Source organism: Eulemur rufifrons, chromosome 7, assembly GCF_041146395.1.
Source record: "Eulemur rufifrons isolate Redbay chromosome 7, OSU_ERuf_1, whole genome shotgun sequence".
Taxonomy (NCBI): Eukaryota; Metazoa; Chordata; class Mammalia; order Primates; family Lemuridae; genus Eulemur; species Eulemur rufifrons.
Window position 1 is genome coordinate 161167485 of NC_090989.1, and position 18265 is coordinate 161185749.

Sequence of the window (18265 nt, forward strand, 5' to 3'; positions counted from 1 at the left end):
GGGACCTAAGATATTGTGTAAGTCAGGCAAGTATGGTAGGAAAGCGGATTGCAGATAGGATAGCAAGCATCATTCCTTGCACATGGAACGTCCCATGTTGGCTAAATGGGATATGGCCAGAATACAAAACCGTTTTACATACACATGGAAACAATGGAAGTAATGATGTTCTGTGGTAAATATACCAACTACCCTGCTTGGTGCTACTGGCCAAGCCAATCATGCTGGCTGGCTTCATACAGCCATACCTCTGGATAGGCAATATACCATGAGCACTTAGATTTACCCATCTCTGAAATGAGGACCTCAGAGATGAACAGAGGTAAGACAGACACTTTGGAGGTATCTACAACTCACCAACCAGCTTCCATTCTCTGAGAATTTCCACCCAGTGACTCCACAGTGATGTTTGGCCTATGAAACTTGGCCTCCTAACCATACCTGTTCAGACCAGGGTTGGACACTTGACACAAATGAGGCTAATCGCATTTTGGAATAAATTTAGAATAGGGAGCTAGAAACAGCCAGTTTAGTCTCTACCTACAGTTGGAACTGCAAGAAGTAAACTTGAAAGCTGAGAGGCAGCCAGTTTCCTCCAAATGCACTGGGAAGTAAAACATTCAGTCTACAAAGGGAAAGAAGAAAATGGATGCCCAGAGAGAAGCAGGGATGAGAAACAGAAAAAGCATTTTGGGGTTTCTGATGCCTTTCTAACTCCAGCCACTTCTGAGATCCAGCTGTATTCTTCCCCTTAAGCTTTGTGAGACACCTTTGTATCTTTATAGTGAATCCTCCCCTTTTGTTAAAGCTAGATCAAGTAGTTTTCTGTTTCTTGTAGGCTGAGGGTCTTAACTAAATGATCAGAAAGATTTAGAAGACATAGAACTCATATTAAAAATTTGGACTTCCATAAAAAGAGATGCTTTAAAATACAAGGCAACATTGTCATTTTTAAATTTATTAATATTACCTTTCTGAAAGATCCATAATAGAGGTGTGGAAGTGTTTACAGATTGGAACTATTTCTCGTCGTTCAGCCGCAGTAAGCTCCAGTGTTTCTAAGAATTTCACAGCTACAAGTTCAAGAGCATCTTCAGGCCATGACTAAAAATAAGAAAAAGAAAAATGCCATTCTTTTACTGTCCACTTAGGCTTGCATTATAGCTCTAATTTTCATTTCATTGCTTAAATCCCTCAGAGTACTTTGCATACCACCTATGACACATGGCCATCTGCCTTACAAACTGAGACAGGGTGTCAATGTTGATCTACATGAAATATTTCATACACAAACATTTCATAAATTGCAAAATCTTCGGAATTGTTTTGGCACCCCTAGTAAGTATGTATCCTACTTTGGAGACTAGAGAGTGTCTTTCTGACTACATGACATAGAGTAGTTTACACTCACTTCTTGAATTTCATGGACCCAGGACCAAACAATGCCATCAGTTTCTCTGACACAGTCTCTATCTCCCTAATACCTGGGTTTTGGCCACTTACTGGAAGCAATATTAAGATACAGTTTGCATAAAGCAAAAGTATTTCACATAGGTTTTATTGTTGTCTGAACACAAAAACATCCACTAGCCAAAACGTATGTATAATCCTCAAAAGGGCAGAATTAGTTTTTCAAACATTCAATTGATAATGAATACACAAAAAGCAATCAAACAAATTAGTACCAGAAATTAATTTTTAAAAGAACTGTACAGGGTCTATGTACAGTTTACATTCTATTGGGAATAAAACAATTAAATAGAAGGTACCATGAACTATTCTCAAGAGGACAATACTTAATGGGCTTACACAAGTGGCAATTTGTCTTAAGGTTAAGTGAGGCAGTGGCCTTCATCACTTGCTGCCAGCATGATTGAAATTGTTGCCCCATTGGTCTTCCTGTCTCTTGGTTTGTCCCACTCCAATTCATTCACCATACAGCCTCTAAGTGTTTTTCGTTTTTTCCTAAAATATAGATTAGCTAAAAATAAGTTAATGCTGCTGTGATACCTTTGGGATAAAACGAAATTCCTAGGAATACCTTACAAATCTCTTTATAACCTGGCACCCACCCAAAGCTCCAACCCAACTCCCACTGCCCTCATTGCCAGTCAGCTATGCCAAACTATTCACAGTTGCCCAAATGAGCCATGCTCTCCTCACCCTTGCATCAGTTTAACATTTAAATTGACAGACTGAGTAAAGCAGATTGCCCTCACTAATGTCAGTGGGCCTCATGCAATCAGTTGAAGGTCTTAATAGAACAAAAAAATGCTCCCCCAAATAAAAGGGAATTCCTCTTGTCTGACTGCCTTCAAGCTGGGATACTAGGTTTTTTTTTCTGCCTTCAGACCTGAACTGAATAGGCTCTTCCTGGGTTTTGAGCTGCTGCCTTCAGACTGGAACTACACCCTTGGTTCTCCTGGGTCTCCAGCTGCCAACTGCAGATCTTGGGACTTGTCAGCTCCATAATCATGCAGTTCCTTATAATAAGTTTCTCATAATAAATTCTTCTAATAAATTTCTTTACATATAAATCTAGTGGTTCCTAACTTCTCTACATAACTAATTCATCTTTATACTTCAAAAATTCACTGTCTTCATATGTGTACCTTTTGCGTACCAACATTATGTCTCTTTTATATCACTATGACTACACATTGCCTTTTCTGTCTCCCAGTCCAGAGTGTAAACTCCCTGCGGGGATCATGTAGTCTTCTCAGTCCCTCCTGCTGAGCATTTATGCCTGTCATTCTAGTAAGTGATAAAGAAACACTTGCTGAATGTATGTTAACGAAGTTTAAATAAATTTCAGTAAAATTTCAGAAGAGTTAGTTGCCCGCTCCCCACAAAAAATTACAAACCTGAAACCAGTCAATGGTACAGCAGTTGATGAGGGATGGGAACTGTCTCAAGCGATTTCGAAAGGCATCTCCAATGGGGCTAAAGGCCACTACAACATGAAGATTATCTTTGCAGCGATTCACAAAGAAAGCAAACAGGGCTAAGGGACTGAGTTCACCATGTTTATTGCCAGCCTGGGCTACTGGGCGAACACCCTAGGGAATATCAGAAAAAAAACCCTCATAAATAAAAATAGATGAGCTGATAATGAGATTAGCAGATATTAGAATATGAAGAAGTTTTATTACTTCCTGTAAATATCTTTTAAATTTTGGTCTTCATATCAATAGAATGTCTTTGATATAGTTTATACTTAGACAACCTCTTCCAACTCCATAAATCTATAATTTAAAAATAAATATCTGCCCAAAATTCACTTTATTAAGATAATCACAAAAGTTCACCAAGGTATATGTACAGGACATTTTTAAGAGAAAAAAATGGAAACAACTAAAGTGGCCAGCAGTAAAGAACTGGTTAAAAATGTAAAACATCCCCATACTGGAATTTTAAACAACTATTTAAAATAATGAGGCATATCTAGGTATGTGGTATGGGAAGATCAGCAAGATAAACTAAATGAAACCAAAACAAGCTGTGCAATAGTATGTAGAATATGATCCCCCTTTGTTAACTTAAAAAAAAATAGATATAAAACATGCAAATATAAAGTAGAAATACTGAAACAATGGAAACATTTGGTAGCAAAATGATGGGAAGAAAAGAGATGATACCTAAAGCAAGCTGGAAAGCCTAGCAAAACTCAGGAAATCCCACTCCCCAAAGGTAACTATTCCTTGGATAGGAGTATAGAGGATGAATTTCTCCTATGAGTTAAGAAAATCTCCATTAGTCAGCAGCCTTGACCACATCCCTGACATATCCCAGATAAAAGCAAAGAACTTGTTGGATCTTTTTTCTTTTTTCCTTCCCTACCACAGGCCATGAACCTGTAACGTACCATTTACTGAGGGCTTTCTAAGTGCCTGGCACTACATAAATGCTTTATTTTGTTTGATTCTCAGACCTCACAACAACCCTATGTAGGAGGGTTGTTGTTCCCATTCCATAGAAAAGAAAAGAGGAGTGCTTGAAGTACGAGGGCGAGTCCATTTCACTCCAGATACTATCACTGGAGGTTGGCAATGAAATATCCCTGTGTAAGTGATATATTTCTGGGTAAAAGTAGTTATTGTGATAAGAAAGGGGGAAATTGCTAGCAGAGATTTTGTGTGGGAAGGTCTTAGAAATGGGGGTCAAAGTACGTGACATCTGACAGTAGCAGGCACTTCAAAATTGTATTTTTTTTTTATTAAATCACAAAGCCTGACTTTCAAATATATCAGAACTGTAAGACAAGTAGCTTTATTAAGACTTGAAAATTTACTAACCAGTGGTAAGGCTAATCAAGTAGCATTAAAGTCATGTTTTCTTATACCAATGTAACCCTATGAGGCGATTTTAAAATCTCTAATCCCTCATAACACATGCTAAATAACATTAAACAGGTGAAACAAACTGCCATGATTATGAAGATGGGAATTATAAAATAAAAATTCTGTCTCATAACTATAGTACAAGCAATTTAAAATTCACCAAAAATGATGAAACTAATATGCTTAAAATTTTTTATTACAAAAATCATCTGCACAAGCTATATTTATCCTAAAGAACAGAGAAAAGGTTTCAAGATAAGAAATTCCCTGTGCTGAAAGCAGCACTCCCTCAAAAGCATTTACCTCCATCACTTCTTGTTTTTCATCCGCTGCAAAAATGTTAGGCACTTCTCCAGTGTTGAGTACACTGTCAATATCCTCCAGAAAAGCTTCTTCTTTAATCTGAGTGTCTGTGATTAGAAAGACTGTCCTCTGGCCCCTCATGCCTGCATTCCTTAACAGATTCTTAAAATAAAAATATACTTATAAGCAGAATGTGGTGGACATCTGCTGGTTTTGCTTTCCCTCCTTTTCCCCTTCTTTTGATAACACCACCTTGATTTTAGGGCAGTACCTCTCCCCACTTCTGGTGCGGCTGTCCATTGGGGCTTCCATTTCTCCCATTCCCTAGGTGGGAGACACAAACTGGTCAGAGTTTCCCCAAACCCCTGGGCATAATCATTAATTCAGAGGAAGACATGTGATTTAAGTAGGCCCCAATCATAGTCTTACTTCAGGGACTGAGATGGACTTAAAGAAAGAATCCTTGTCATTCTGAGATAGAATATGTAAAGGCCAGTAATCTAAACTACTTGCAGCCTCATGGGATGAGCCTGCTGGAAAAGGAAGCCAAATGGAGGAGAGTAGTGCCAGGAGATAGAAAGAGTAATTACTAAGGACATAATTTGAGCCCCTAAATTCAGCTATGTCAAAAGCCTATCTACCTATGGATAGTTCGGTCTTATAAGCCAAGAACTTTTTTTTTTGCTTAAACTAGTTTGAGCTGGGGTTTCTTGGGTCAATGGCAACTAAGGTTTTCAACTAATGTAAAGATATGGGCTCAGGAGTGTGCTGGAGCTGACTTGTACAGACTTGTTAAAACTGATTGTTAAAATTTCAGGAACTTGTGGCAGCTTGTTAAACACAACCAGGATTAAAAATTAAATTATATAAACTTCTAATTATATAAAAACATAGGGATATTAAAAATAAAGGTAATAAATATTTAAATCTCATCATGTCCTATTTTATTATATTTACTATTATCTATGGCCTGGAAATCATTTAAATCTATTGAATCTATATAGTAAAACACCATGTAATGGTATTCCATGCATATGTTTTTTCAACTCTATTTTCAGTGACTTCACGTTGGTAGCTTTAAATCAGCCATGGTGGGAATTTTTATACCATGAAAATTGGCAAATGCTACAAATAAGGTCTCCCTAACCCCAAACCCTGGAAAGTGGGTCATTAAACATCTGTGAGCATAAAACTGGTTATAGTTCATAATGAAAATAGCATTATGACTACTGCAAGTTATTTTTTAAACTTCTTTTTTGTAAAAATCATAAACTTTAAATCATTAAATATTAACTATAATTAATATTATCACTCTATAAAATAAATGGTGAATTTTTATATTGTACAAAACTATACCCTTTTCCCATTCAAGTCATCTTCCAATATGTAGGCTGTTTTGTTCCTAGAAATAATTTTTTGTCATCAAAACTAGGGAATCTAGTTTTATAAGAAGTATTATATCTAATCATTTGGTTTTACAATTAATATTATCTCAAAATAAATAGAAAAATATAATATGAACATATTTAATTTATTTCCATGAGCATCACTGTATTTAAAAGTCATATTCAAACATACAATGTGCACAACTATTTCCAAATAGGAAGAATTAACATTTTCAAAATACTAATTATAAGTGAGGAGTATTACAAAGAACCTTACATACATTATATCATAATCATGAAATAAGTGGTGTGATCTAACTTATACAAATGAATAATCTAGGAAGTATTATAACATCAACAAGATGACAAACTAGGAACCTCCAGGCTCTCATTCTCCCATGGAGACACTGAATTAGCAATATACAGAACAAAATGCTTTTGTGAGAGATCTAGAGACTAGTTAAGTGGCTGCAGCACCCAGGAGAGAGCATAAACAAGAGAAGGAACTATTCACAGAACAGTAAGTGAGGACCTAGCATTTTTCTTACCCTAGCCCCTCCCCAAACTTGGCATAGTGTGGTGAGACCTGGAGAATACCATCCAAATCCTGGCTCCTTCCTCAGGTCAGAAGGAATAGAGTTGAACTTGAGTACAGCATTCTGGCTTATCGGGGGGTGTCTCACTTGGATTGGGGTGTAACATACACTGGCATAGTTTGGATACCAGGTTGGAGACCACTGAAAAAAGAGGTGAGTACCCTGGTTGTTTAGAGTGGCAGAAACTCTGCAATTCCACAGGCAGGCTTCAGGGGGAGGAAGAGATTCAAGACAGAAGAATACAACAGAAACCAAAGCTCCTGAGAAAAAACAGGAACATTTAAAAGCATTCATACATTCTAGAATAAAAGCACATACATAACCTCAAAGAAGACCCATCCCCAGAAAAGGTCTGAGAGATCCCAGAACCTCTAGCCAGGTTGATTGGTGAAGGTCTTCCCCTGCATGAGGCTAATCATAAAGACTGGGGGCAGTAGTTGTCTTTCAAATAGTCAATTATGAACAAAAGATCACAAGGGTTGCAAAGAAACAGGGAAACATGGCCCAATCAAAGAAATAAAATGAAGCTTTAGAAACCAACCGTAAGTAAATGAAGACCCATAAACTGACAGACAAAGAACTTAAAATAACTACCTTAATGATGCTCAATGAGCTAGAAGGGAATACAGATAGGCAAATAAGCTAAATCAGGAAAACAATACATGAACAAAATGAGAATAGTAACAAAGAGATAGAAACTATAAAATACAACCAAATAGAAATTCTAGAGCTGAGAAATACAACTAAACTGAAAAATTTACTAGAGGTGTTCAAAATTAGACTTGATCAGACAGAATAAAGAGTCAGCTAACTTGAATAAAAGTTATTTGAAATCATTGATCCAAAGGAAAAAAAAATAAAAAAGAATAAAGAAAAGTGAAGTGAGCCTGACGGGCTATAGGATGTCATCATGTGGATAAATATATGCATTATGGGAATCCCAAAATTATAAGAGAGAGAGAGAGAGAGAGAGAGAGAGAAGGAGATAGCTTATGTGAAGAAATAATAGCTGAAAACTCCCCAAATCTGAGGGGAAAAAAATGGACATAAAAATTCAAGAAGCTAAATGAATTTCAACTAGGATGAACTCAAAGAGACCCATATTGAGAAACATTATAATCAAACTGTCAAAAGTCAAAGACAAAGAAAAAAATCTTGAAAGTAGCAAGAGAAAAGTAACTTTTCATGCACAAGGGAGCTTTCATAAGACTGTCAGTGAATTTCTCATTAGAAACCTTATAGACCAGAAGGAAATGGGGTGACATATGCAAAGTGCTGAAAGAAAAACAATAATCTGTCAACCAAGAATACTGTCTCTGGCAAAACTGCCTTACAAAAGTGAAGGTGGAATTAAGACCTTTCCAGACAAACACTGAGATCATTACCACTAGATGTACCCTACAAGATATGCTAACGGCAATCCTTCAAGTTGAAACAAAAGGCATTAGACAGCAACATGAAGCCATGCAAAAGTATAAAGTTCTCCAGTAAAGGTAAATATATGGATAAATAGAGAATCTGTTTTACTGTAATTTTGGAGCATAAATCTACCTTTAATTCTAAAAGACAAAAGCATGCAAACAAAAACCCTATAAATCCATGTTAATTGGTATATAAATATATAAAGATATAATTTGTGACATTAATAACAATGTGGGGAAGGGGTAGAGCTATAAAGGTATAAAATTTCTGTATGCAATTGAAGTTAGGTTGTAATCAGTTTAAAATAGATTGCTATAACTTTAAGTTGTTTAACGCAATAGCAATGGTAACCACAAAGAAAATACAGAATATACACAAAAAGAAATAAGAAATGAATCAAAGCATGTCACTACAAATAAAAATCAACAAAACACAAAAGGCAGTAAGACAGAAAATAAGAAACAAAGAAGTGGCCAGGCACAGTGGCTCATGCCTCTAATCCTAGCATTTTGGGAGGCCAAGGCAGGAGGATTGCTTGAAGCCAGGAGTTCAAGACCAGTCTGAGCAAGAGTGAGACCCCCTCTCCACAAAAAATACAAAAATTAGCCAGGTGTGGTGGTGTACACCTGTAGTCCCAGCTACTTGGGAGGCTGAGGCAAGTGGATCACTTGAGCTAGGAGTTTGAGTTTGCTGTGAGCTATGATGACACCACTGCACTCTAGACAGAGTGAGACACTGTCTCAAAAAAAAAAAAAAAAAAGACAAAAGAAAAAGAAACAAAGAAGCCACAAAACACACAGAAAACAAATATCAAAATGGCAATAATAAATCCTTCCCTATCAGTAATCACTTAAAATGTAAATGGATTAAATTCTTCAATCAAAAGATATTGAGTGGCTGAATGGATAAAAAAACAGATCCAACATTATGCTGCCTACAAGACCCAAGGACACACATAGGCTGAAAATAAGGATGGAAAAAGATATTCCAAGCAAATGGTAACTAAAAGAGAGCAGATGGCTATACTAACATTAGATAAAATAGACTTTAAGTCAAAAACCAGAACAAGACAAAGGACATTATATAATGATAAATGGGCCAATTCACCGGGAAGATATAACAATTAGAGTTGACCTTTGAACAAAACAGGTTTGAACTATGTGGGTTCAGTTATATGTAGATTTTTTTCTGCCTCTGCCACCCCTGAGACAGCAAGACCAACATCATCTTTTCCTTCACCTCTTCAGCCTTCTCAACGTGAAGACGACGCGGATGAAGACATTTATGATGCTCCACTTTGACTTAATGAATAGTAAATATATTTTCTCTTCCTTATGACTTTCTTAACACATTGACTACCACACTAGAAAAAGAATTTTTCCTTGGAGCCATGGTGTTTTATTACAAAAATAGAATAAAAACTTCAAAAACAAAATGATCCCTTCTAATATAATGAAAAATTTGTTATTTTTGTTGTTTTCTGTGCGTGAGTTATATGCAACTTGAAAAATAGTTCTTGCCACTCCCAAGGTAAAGAGATGTGTGAGTTACATGTGCTTCATGAGGCCCTGGGCTCAAAACTAGTGTTAGTTAAATACAACTCATATGGCAGTTAATGTGTTAAACCTTAAAAATCAGTCCTCTTATTCAAGCCTTATCTTTTAAAATAAATTCATAGAAACTGTTTAGGTTTAACGTACTTTGAGGTGGGTAGTTATAAATTCAGTATTTTTAATGCTCTATATAAATATGGACACCTATAATAATTGTTTCATCTCACTACGCATATAAAGGACAGTCTTACAACTCATGAATTAAAAAAATAACAAGAATATTTCCAAAGGCAAAATATAGTTCAGATTTTCTATACTGTCCTAGTATATTGAGGCTTCCATAACAAAATACCATAGACTGGGTGACTTAACACACTGACTGCCACACTAGAAAAAAAATTTTTTTCCTTGGGACAACAGTGTTTTATTGTGAAAATAGAATAAAAACTTCAAAAACAAAATGGTCCTTTCTCATTTAATGAAAAATCTGTTATTTTTTATTATTTTCTGTGCATAAGTTATATGCAACCTGAAAAATAATTCTTGTGGTTCCCAAGGTGAAGAACGTGTGAGTTATACATGCCTCACGAGGCCCCAGGCTCAAAACTAGCATGAGTTAAATACAACTCACATGGCAGTTATTGTGTTAATAACATTTTCTTTTCTCTAGCTTATGTAAGAATATAGTATGAATACATATAACATACAAAATATGTATTAATCAACTATATTATCAGTAAGGTTTCTGGTCAACAGTAGGCTATTCATAGTTAAGTTTTGGGGGAGTCAGAAGTTATACATGGATTTTCAACTGCATGAGGGGTTGGTGACCCAAGCCCTGTGTTGTTCAAGGGTAAACTGTATGAATATTCATGTACCCAACCACCTATCTCCTAAATATATGGAGCAAACTTTGACAGAACTGAAGGAAGAAAGGGATAGCAACACAATACAGTAGCCCCTCCCTTACCCATGGGGGATTCATTCCAAGACCCCTAGTGGATGCCCAAAACTGCAGATAATACTGAACTCTATATATACTATATTTTTTCCTATACATACCTATGATAAAGCTTAATTTATAAATTAGACACATAAGACATTAGCAATAATAACTAATAGTAAAATAGAATAATTACAACAATATATTGTAAAGAAGTTATATGAATGTGGTCTCTCTCTCAAAATATCTTACTGTACTGTACTCACCTATTTTTGGACTATGGTTGACTGTGGGTAACTAAAACTGCAGAAAGCAAAACCACAGATAAGGGGGGTTGACTGTAATAGTAAGAAACTTCAATACTCCATTTTCAATAAGGGACCAGATATAAGATCAATAAAGAAATAGAGGACTTGAACACCACTGTAGACCAATTGGACCTAACAGATATATATAGAACACTCTACCTAACAGCAGCAGAACACACATTCTTCTCAAGTGCACGTGAAACATTATCTAGGATAGACCACGTTAGGCCACAAAACAAGTCTTAACAAATTGAAATCATAGAAAGTATCTTTTCTGATCAAAATGGAACAAAATCAGAAATCAATAGCAGAAGGAAAACTGGAAAATTCACAAATACATAGAAATTAACAACACACTCTTAAACAACTAGTGGGTCAAAGAAGAAATCATAAGAGAAATTAGAAAATATGTTTAGACAAATGAAAACTAAACCACAACACACAGAAGTTCATGGGATGCAGTAAAAGCAGTGCCAAGAGGGAAGTGTATAGCTGTAAACACTAAAAAAGAAAAAAGATCTCAAATCAACAACTTAACTTGACACTTTGAGGAACTAGAAAAAGAAGAATAAACTAAATCAAAAGCTAGCAGAAGGAAGTACATAATAAAGATTAGAACAGAGATAAATGAAATGGAGAACAGAAAAGCAATAGAAAAAAAATCAATGAAACTGTTTTTTTTTTTTTTAAAAAATCGATAACATTGACAAAACCTTAGCTAGATTAAGAAAAAAAGAGAGAAGACTCAAATAACTAAAATCAGAAATTTGGAAGAAAAAAAGTATTACATTTTCTGATGGCAGAAATAAAGAGGATTACAGGAGAATACTATGAACAATTATGTGCCAACAAATTGGATAACCTAGAAGAAATAGGTAAGTTCCTAGAAACTAAAGTACAGAAAGATTTAGTAACACACCCATGATAACATAGCTAACAAATCATGCAAAGCAGAAATTAAAACTGAGTCTATCTGATTTCAAAGTCCATGCTCTTGCTACTATGAAATAGTACATGAAGTATGTTGCTTTCTAAGTCTATTAGTTTATTTGGTAGTAAATATATCACAAGCTTTCCTCAAAAGTATGAACATAAAATAAAAACAATGGATGTCTGGTATGGTGGCTCACACCTGTTAATTCTAGCACTTTGAAAGGCGAAGGGCAGAGGATTGCTTAAGCCCAGGAGTTCAAGACCAGCCTGGGCAATAGTAAGATACCATCTGTACAATAAAAAAAAAAAAAAAAAGAAGAAGAAGAAGAAGAAGAAAATTAACCAGGCATGGTAGTAGTGCATGCCTGTAGTCCCAGCTCCTCAGAAGGCTGAGGGAAGAAGATCACTTGAGCTCAGGAATTGGAGGTTTTTGTGAGCTAGGCTGACGCCACTGCACTCTAGCCCAGGCAACAGAGCAAGACCTTGTCTAAAAAAAAGAAAACAAAGAAAATGTGATTTTTTTTTTCTTTCATGTCTACGTAGACTTATGTGATGTCAGCTTGGATTCTACCATTTCCATCTTCAAGTAGTCAAGAAAAACCCATTTCTCTATGGTAACTTTTAGGATGTAGAAATTTAGTATGTAAGAGTCAGTGAAAGTGAAAGAAGTTCAGCAAAAACTCCCTTCCTTTTTTCACTTTGGATCGTCTCTCTGTTGCAGACTGCAGACCCCTAGATACAAGAGGATGAAGCCCCATGTATGCACTCCATTATTCTGTTGGTTACTGGGATAGTAACACAGCTTTGAAGAAACTATTAAGACAACATTAATGACATTATCATTATCATCATCATCATGAGGTTCATATTTAACAGTCTGCTGGAAATCATATATTTATCTGAAGAAAGTCCTCCCTGAACTAGAATAAAGATATAGTCAGAGGCATAAACCAGGCACAGAAAGACAAATACTACACGTTCTCACTCATATGTGGGTACTAAAAAAGTTGATCTTATGGAAGTCAAAAGTAGAATGACAGTTACCAGAGGCTGGGAAAGGGATGTGAGGAGGAGGATGAAGAGTGGTAGGTTAATGGGTACAAACACAGTTAGAAAGAATAAGTTCCAGTTTTTGACAGCACAGTAGGCTATCGTTAACAACAATGCAGGCCGGGCGTGGTGGCTCACGCCTGTAATCCTAGCACTCTGGGAGGCCGAGGTGGGCGGATCGTTTGAGCTCAGGAGTTCGAGACCAGCCTGAGCAAGAGCGAGACCCCACCTCTACTAAAAATAGAAAGAAATTATATGGACAGCTAAAAATATATATTGAAAAAATTAGCCGGGCATGGTGGTGCATGCCTGTAGTCCCAGCTACTCGGGAGGCTGAGACAGGAGGATCGCTTGAGCTCAGGAGTTTGAGGTTGCTGTGAGCTAGGCTGACGCCACGGCACTCACTCTAGCCTGGGCAACAGAGTGAGACTCTGTCTCAAAAAAAAAAAAAAAACAACAATGCATTATACTTTTCAAAATAGCTAGAAGAGAAGATTTGAAATGTTCCCAACAGAAAAGAATTATAAATGTTCTAGGTGATGGATATCCTAGATACCCTAACTTAATCATTACACATTCTATGCATGTATCAAAATATCACATGTATCCCATAAATAGTACAAATGTTATGTATCAATTTTTTAAAAAGCAGCAGCAGTGGAATACTGTAGCGGACAAGACTGGAGTTAGAAAGCCTTGCTCTGTTGTACATCACATTTCCCTCAGCTTCAGTGGTCTCATCAGTAAAACACAGAGACAGCCCACTTGCTGCATTGCATTATTGTACCTATACAACGAAATCATGCAGGTAAAGCACTAAGAACAGTGTTCAGCACACACAGTAGGTGCTCTATGGATAGTATTATTATCTTTACCACCTAGGTCTTCAGTACACAGCTACACAGGCTGGTTCTCTCTTTAAAGACAAAAGAATGCACCGCTATCATTTTAGACACTAAGTTTCTTCATAATTTTACCTTCATATCCTCTCTCCACTCATTCATACCATAGCTCTTAGAAATTTCTGGCTGGAAAATCTGCATTTTTGCCATGGATGTAGCCAGACGAGTTAAAGACTGACGACCGCTCCCTCCAAGTCCAACAAGCAAAGCATTTCCACCAGACTGCTTTAGAACTCGACATATTCTTGATAAATGTTCCAAAACATACCTACCACAAAATAACAATCTTATTAAACAGGACAATAGAAATGTAAATGTATATTTACATGTAACTATTGTTTTGTTTTCTTAGAAGAATGTGCCTTTGTTGTCCCATATGTTACTATCCCAATTTTAAACAGCTTATCACCAAAAAGCGTGATTTTTCAAAGGCAGTTACAATTGTATCATTTGATATGGAGGAAAACTAAAAGTTCAAATTCAGGCAATTTGATATATAAGTGATACAAATAAAATGAAATCTTAGCTGCTAAACTAGCAGTACATTACTGCTTTTATTAAATACATTTCTTCAATCTCTTAATATTAAGATTTGGGGCCGGGCGCGGTGGCTCACGCCTGTAATCCTAGCACTCTGGGAGGCCGAGGTGGGCGGATCGTTTGAGCTCAGAAGTTCGAGACCAGCCTGAGCAAGAGCGAGACCCCATCTCTACTAAAAATAGAAAGAAATTATATGGACAGCTAAAAATATATATAGAAAAAAAATTAGCCGGGCATGGTGGTGCATGCCTGTAGTCCCAGCTACTCGGGAGGCTGAGACAGGAGGATCGCTTGAGCTCAGGAGTTTGAGGTTGCTGTGAGCTAGGCTGACGCCACGGCACTCACTCTAGCCTGGGCAACAGAGTGAGACTCTGTCTCAAAAAAAAAAAAAAAAAACAAAAAACAAAAAACAAAAAAAAAAAAAGATTTGTATGTAAGAAATAGGAAACTAGTTGTCTATAAAATTACAAATTCAGAAAAAACATTTAGCCTCACTAGTAATTATGAGAATTAAAATTAAAACTACAATGAGATAACATTCCACTCTCCTTACACTGGGAAAACTTATAAAGTCCTGCAATCCTAAGTGCTGGCAGGAGTGAAGAACAATGGAAGCTCTCAAAAGTAATAATAATTTTTGAAGATATTTTGGCAAAATTTATTTAATAGTAAAGTTAAACATGCTTCTATACCATGACACAATAATCCCACTTCTAGGAAAATAGCCTAGAGAAATTCTCACACATGTACCCAAGGAGACATGCACATGAATTTTCAAAGCATTTTTTATAAGAGCAAAACCTAGAAGTTTATCTCAGAAGAATGGCTACACTGTGGTATAATTATATGATAGAATTAATATAGTAGTAAATATTCATTGTTTTGTGACTCTCACAAACAATATGGAATAAACCAACTTGTAGAAGACGACACCCAGTATTGTATCATTTATATGCAGTTTTAAAAGATGCAAAATAAGACTGTGCATGTATGTTTAGGAACATAACATACATGTGTATAAGTAAAAGTCCAAAGAAACACAAGTTTCTTTTTACTACTACAGGTTATGATGGAGGATGCAGTAAGGGAGGGTGGCTACAACGGGGCACTTAAATAAGTTGCTAATATTTTATGTCTTAAGCTGAATGGTGGGTAATAGGTTATTCACTGTGTGTTTCTCTATACCTTTTTGTACATTTTAAACTCTTCATAATAAATTTTTAAAGATAGCAATTTCAAATGTCAATACCAAATATAGGTACCTAAAAATGACAAGATTCATTCTTGTTTTGTGAGTTTGGTTATATTCATCTAAGCATTGATCCACAATATCACTGAAATTATGAATATTTGGAATTTCAATATAAACTCTATCATCTCCTTCAAGGTCGGGATTCATATAGTCACCAAACATGAGATTCCTTAAGTCCTCTTCAGTTACCTATAGAAAGGAAATCAACAAATAACAAAATCTAAAATTTTTTCTAAAGTAGATAAAAGAAAATGTACAAAATTCTATTTTGTCAATGTTATGGAATGATTATTAATTGGATAATTAGATAATTCTTTTAAACATTAGGGTAGTAAATATGTTTGTAAAATTAATATCTAAAATTATATCCTTGGGAAATAAAAAGAAAAGTAAGCTTTTTTCCTATCATTGTAAGTTCTGTTGTTTTTTTCCTAGAAGCTGGAGAAGTCATTCTGGAGGACTCCTGCTTATTGAGTAGTTACTAGGGATGGTCACCATGTCAAGCACTTTACATCTATTATATCATTTAGTCCCTGGCATACAAAGTTTTATTCTTTAAAAAATTTGTATGTTACATACATTCCTCTGAAGAAAATATCAAAATAAGCACCTATCTATGAGGAAAGCTAAAAAGTATGTTCATTAAAAGCAATAATATTTTTAAAAGCTAAGTTAATTGATGGTGACAATTCATGCTGTTAATACTATTTTAACTTGATATGTTTGTCATCACTTAATATACTCACTGGTGCATTCTCTTTCCTCAAATGTGAAAAGATACTATCAAATGAATCTTTAAAATGGTCCTTTATAACAGTTTTGGTTAATCTGAACAGCCAGTTTCGATCATCATCATTAATAAGGCGATCATAAAACACTCGGAGGACCTCATGCACAAAGAGCCGGATCATAGTGTGCTTGCTCTCCACAGCCTCTCTTTCAATGAGTAAGCAGCCCCGGATAACACGCGAAAAATCACGCAGGTTGAAAGTATAATGAGATTTTGTGGGCGTAGGCAAGAGATTTTCCATGGATCGTTTATATACCTGAATATGAAAAAGGCAACAAAGCAAAAATAAAATGCTTATAATCAGCAAAGTCATGTAACAAATGGTATATTATACAAAATATTTTATTTATTCTATCAGATTACATTGGCTGGAAAAATTGTATAGTCCTAAGCCTAGCATGGTATAATAAATGTTTATTTTGATTTAGAGTGCTCAACCAGGCATTATAAAGTTGAGGGAACGTAATATTATCTGATTCCGTCTAAGCCCAGGAAGTGACATACTTTCACTTCCCAGTTCTTAGGTTGTTTCATTTAAAGGTGAATGACCTGGAGTTAAATAGTAGAAAACTTTAGTAGAAAATGCAATTAGATAACTCACTCTGAAGCATTCCAAATGAAGAGGATGAAATCATTTTCTCTTTACTACCACTGACTTCAAAACAAATAAATTCATTCTCTCCCTTCCTTTCTCTCCCTTAATTCTCTCTCTCCCCCTTCTTCCTATGTCTTAATTGACTATAATATGGAAATGCAGTATATTTTTATTATATGCTGAATTTTTTTTTTTTAAAGACAAGCATGAAGAATGGGAGGGAAGTAGAGAAAACTGACAAATATCAGAGTAGGAAGCTAACAATCAGGGATATACCTATGATACGGCAGTTTCTGGTTCTGGAATGATTTTCTTATACCAGCCTTGTGAAATAGGTATTATATCCCATTTTAATGATTAAAAAACAAAGCCTGGCCGGGCGCGGTGGCTCACGCCTGTAATCCTAGCACTCTGGGAGGCCGAGGCGGGTGGATCGCTCAAGGTCAGGAGTTCAAGACCAGCCTGAGCAAGAGTGAGACCCCGTCTCTACTAAAAATAGAAAGAAATTATATGGACAACTAAAATATATATATACAAAAAATTAGCCGGGCATGGTGGTGCATGCCTGTAGTCCCAGCTACTCGGGAGGCTGAGGCAGGAGGATCGCTTGAGCCCAGGAGTTTGAGGTTGCTGTGAGCTAGGCTGACGCCACGGAACTCACTCTAGCCCGGGCAACAGAGTGAGACTCTGTCTCAAAAAAAAAAAATAAATAAATAAAGCCTCTGGAAGGTCAAATTACTTGCTCAAGGTCATTTAGCTAGTAAATAGCAGTGAAGGCTCAACCCCTGTTATATTCCCTAATTTCAAAGCCTGTGAATTTATCTATTCTCTAGTCTTCTGAAAAATTTCTCTGATACTAAAGACCAAAGTAAATGGCTATGGGGAAAAAAAATGTTTAAAAAATTTTTAAAAGTAAGGGCCAAATGAGGGAAATATGTCATACTAAGACATTTCACATTGCATTGTTTGCTCACCTCCATCGTCCCACTGACTATCTGGTTGCCAGTTATAAAGTACTCTGGAGAAAATTCACGAGTCCTAAGGTAGAATGCCACAATCGATGAGAAGATTCGGATCATAGTTTCATCACTGAAAGGATTAATACCGCAGACGTTGAAATGTCGAATAAAACGGGGAGTGACCGGATTTCTTCCACCACCTGGAGGGCCCATTGCAGCAATCAGTTCTACGTCAACCAAAGTAATTTTACTTGTGTCCTTAAGGTCATACCTTGAAAAACACATAAAAAAATTTTAAACAATCTGTTAGAAAGACATTAAGATGAAATGAAATATCCCTAGAAATTTAATCTCCCTAGAAATTTAATCTGATTTTAGCTTCTCTGAAAGAACT

At 36.0% G+C, this 18265-nt stretch overlaps 1 protein-coding gene across 1 annotated transcript in view; it reads right to left on the reverse strand.

The window, feature by feature from the left end:
• DNAH12 (dynein axonemal heavy chain 12) overlaps positions 1–18265 on the reverse strand; it is a 162454-nt gene that overhangs the window by 57317 nt on the left and 86872 nt on the right. Inside the window, exons 39-45 of the mRNA XM_069473730.1 lie at positions 17887–18142; positions 16274–16573; positions 15538–15716; positions 13811–14003; positions 4644–4805; positions 2865–3059; positions 971–1104 (exon numbers count right to left, since the gene is read on the reverse strand). Coding sequence (XP_069329831.1) covers positions 971–1104; positions 2865–3059; positions 4644–4805; positions 13811–14003; positions 15538–15716; positions 16274–16573; positions 17887–18142 — 1419 coding nt within the window. The remainder of the gene's footprint in view (positions 1–970; positions 1105–2864; positions 3060–4643; positions 4806–13810; positions 14004–15537; positions 15717–16273; positions 16574–17886; positions 18143–18265) is intronic.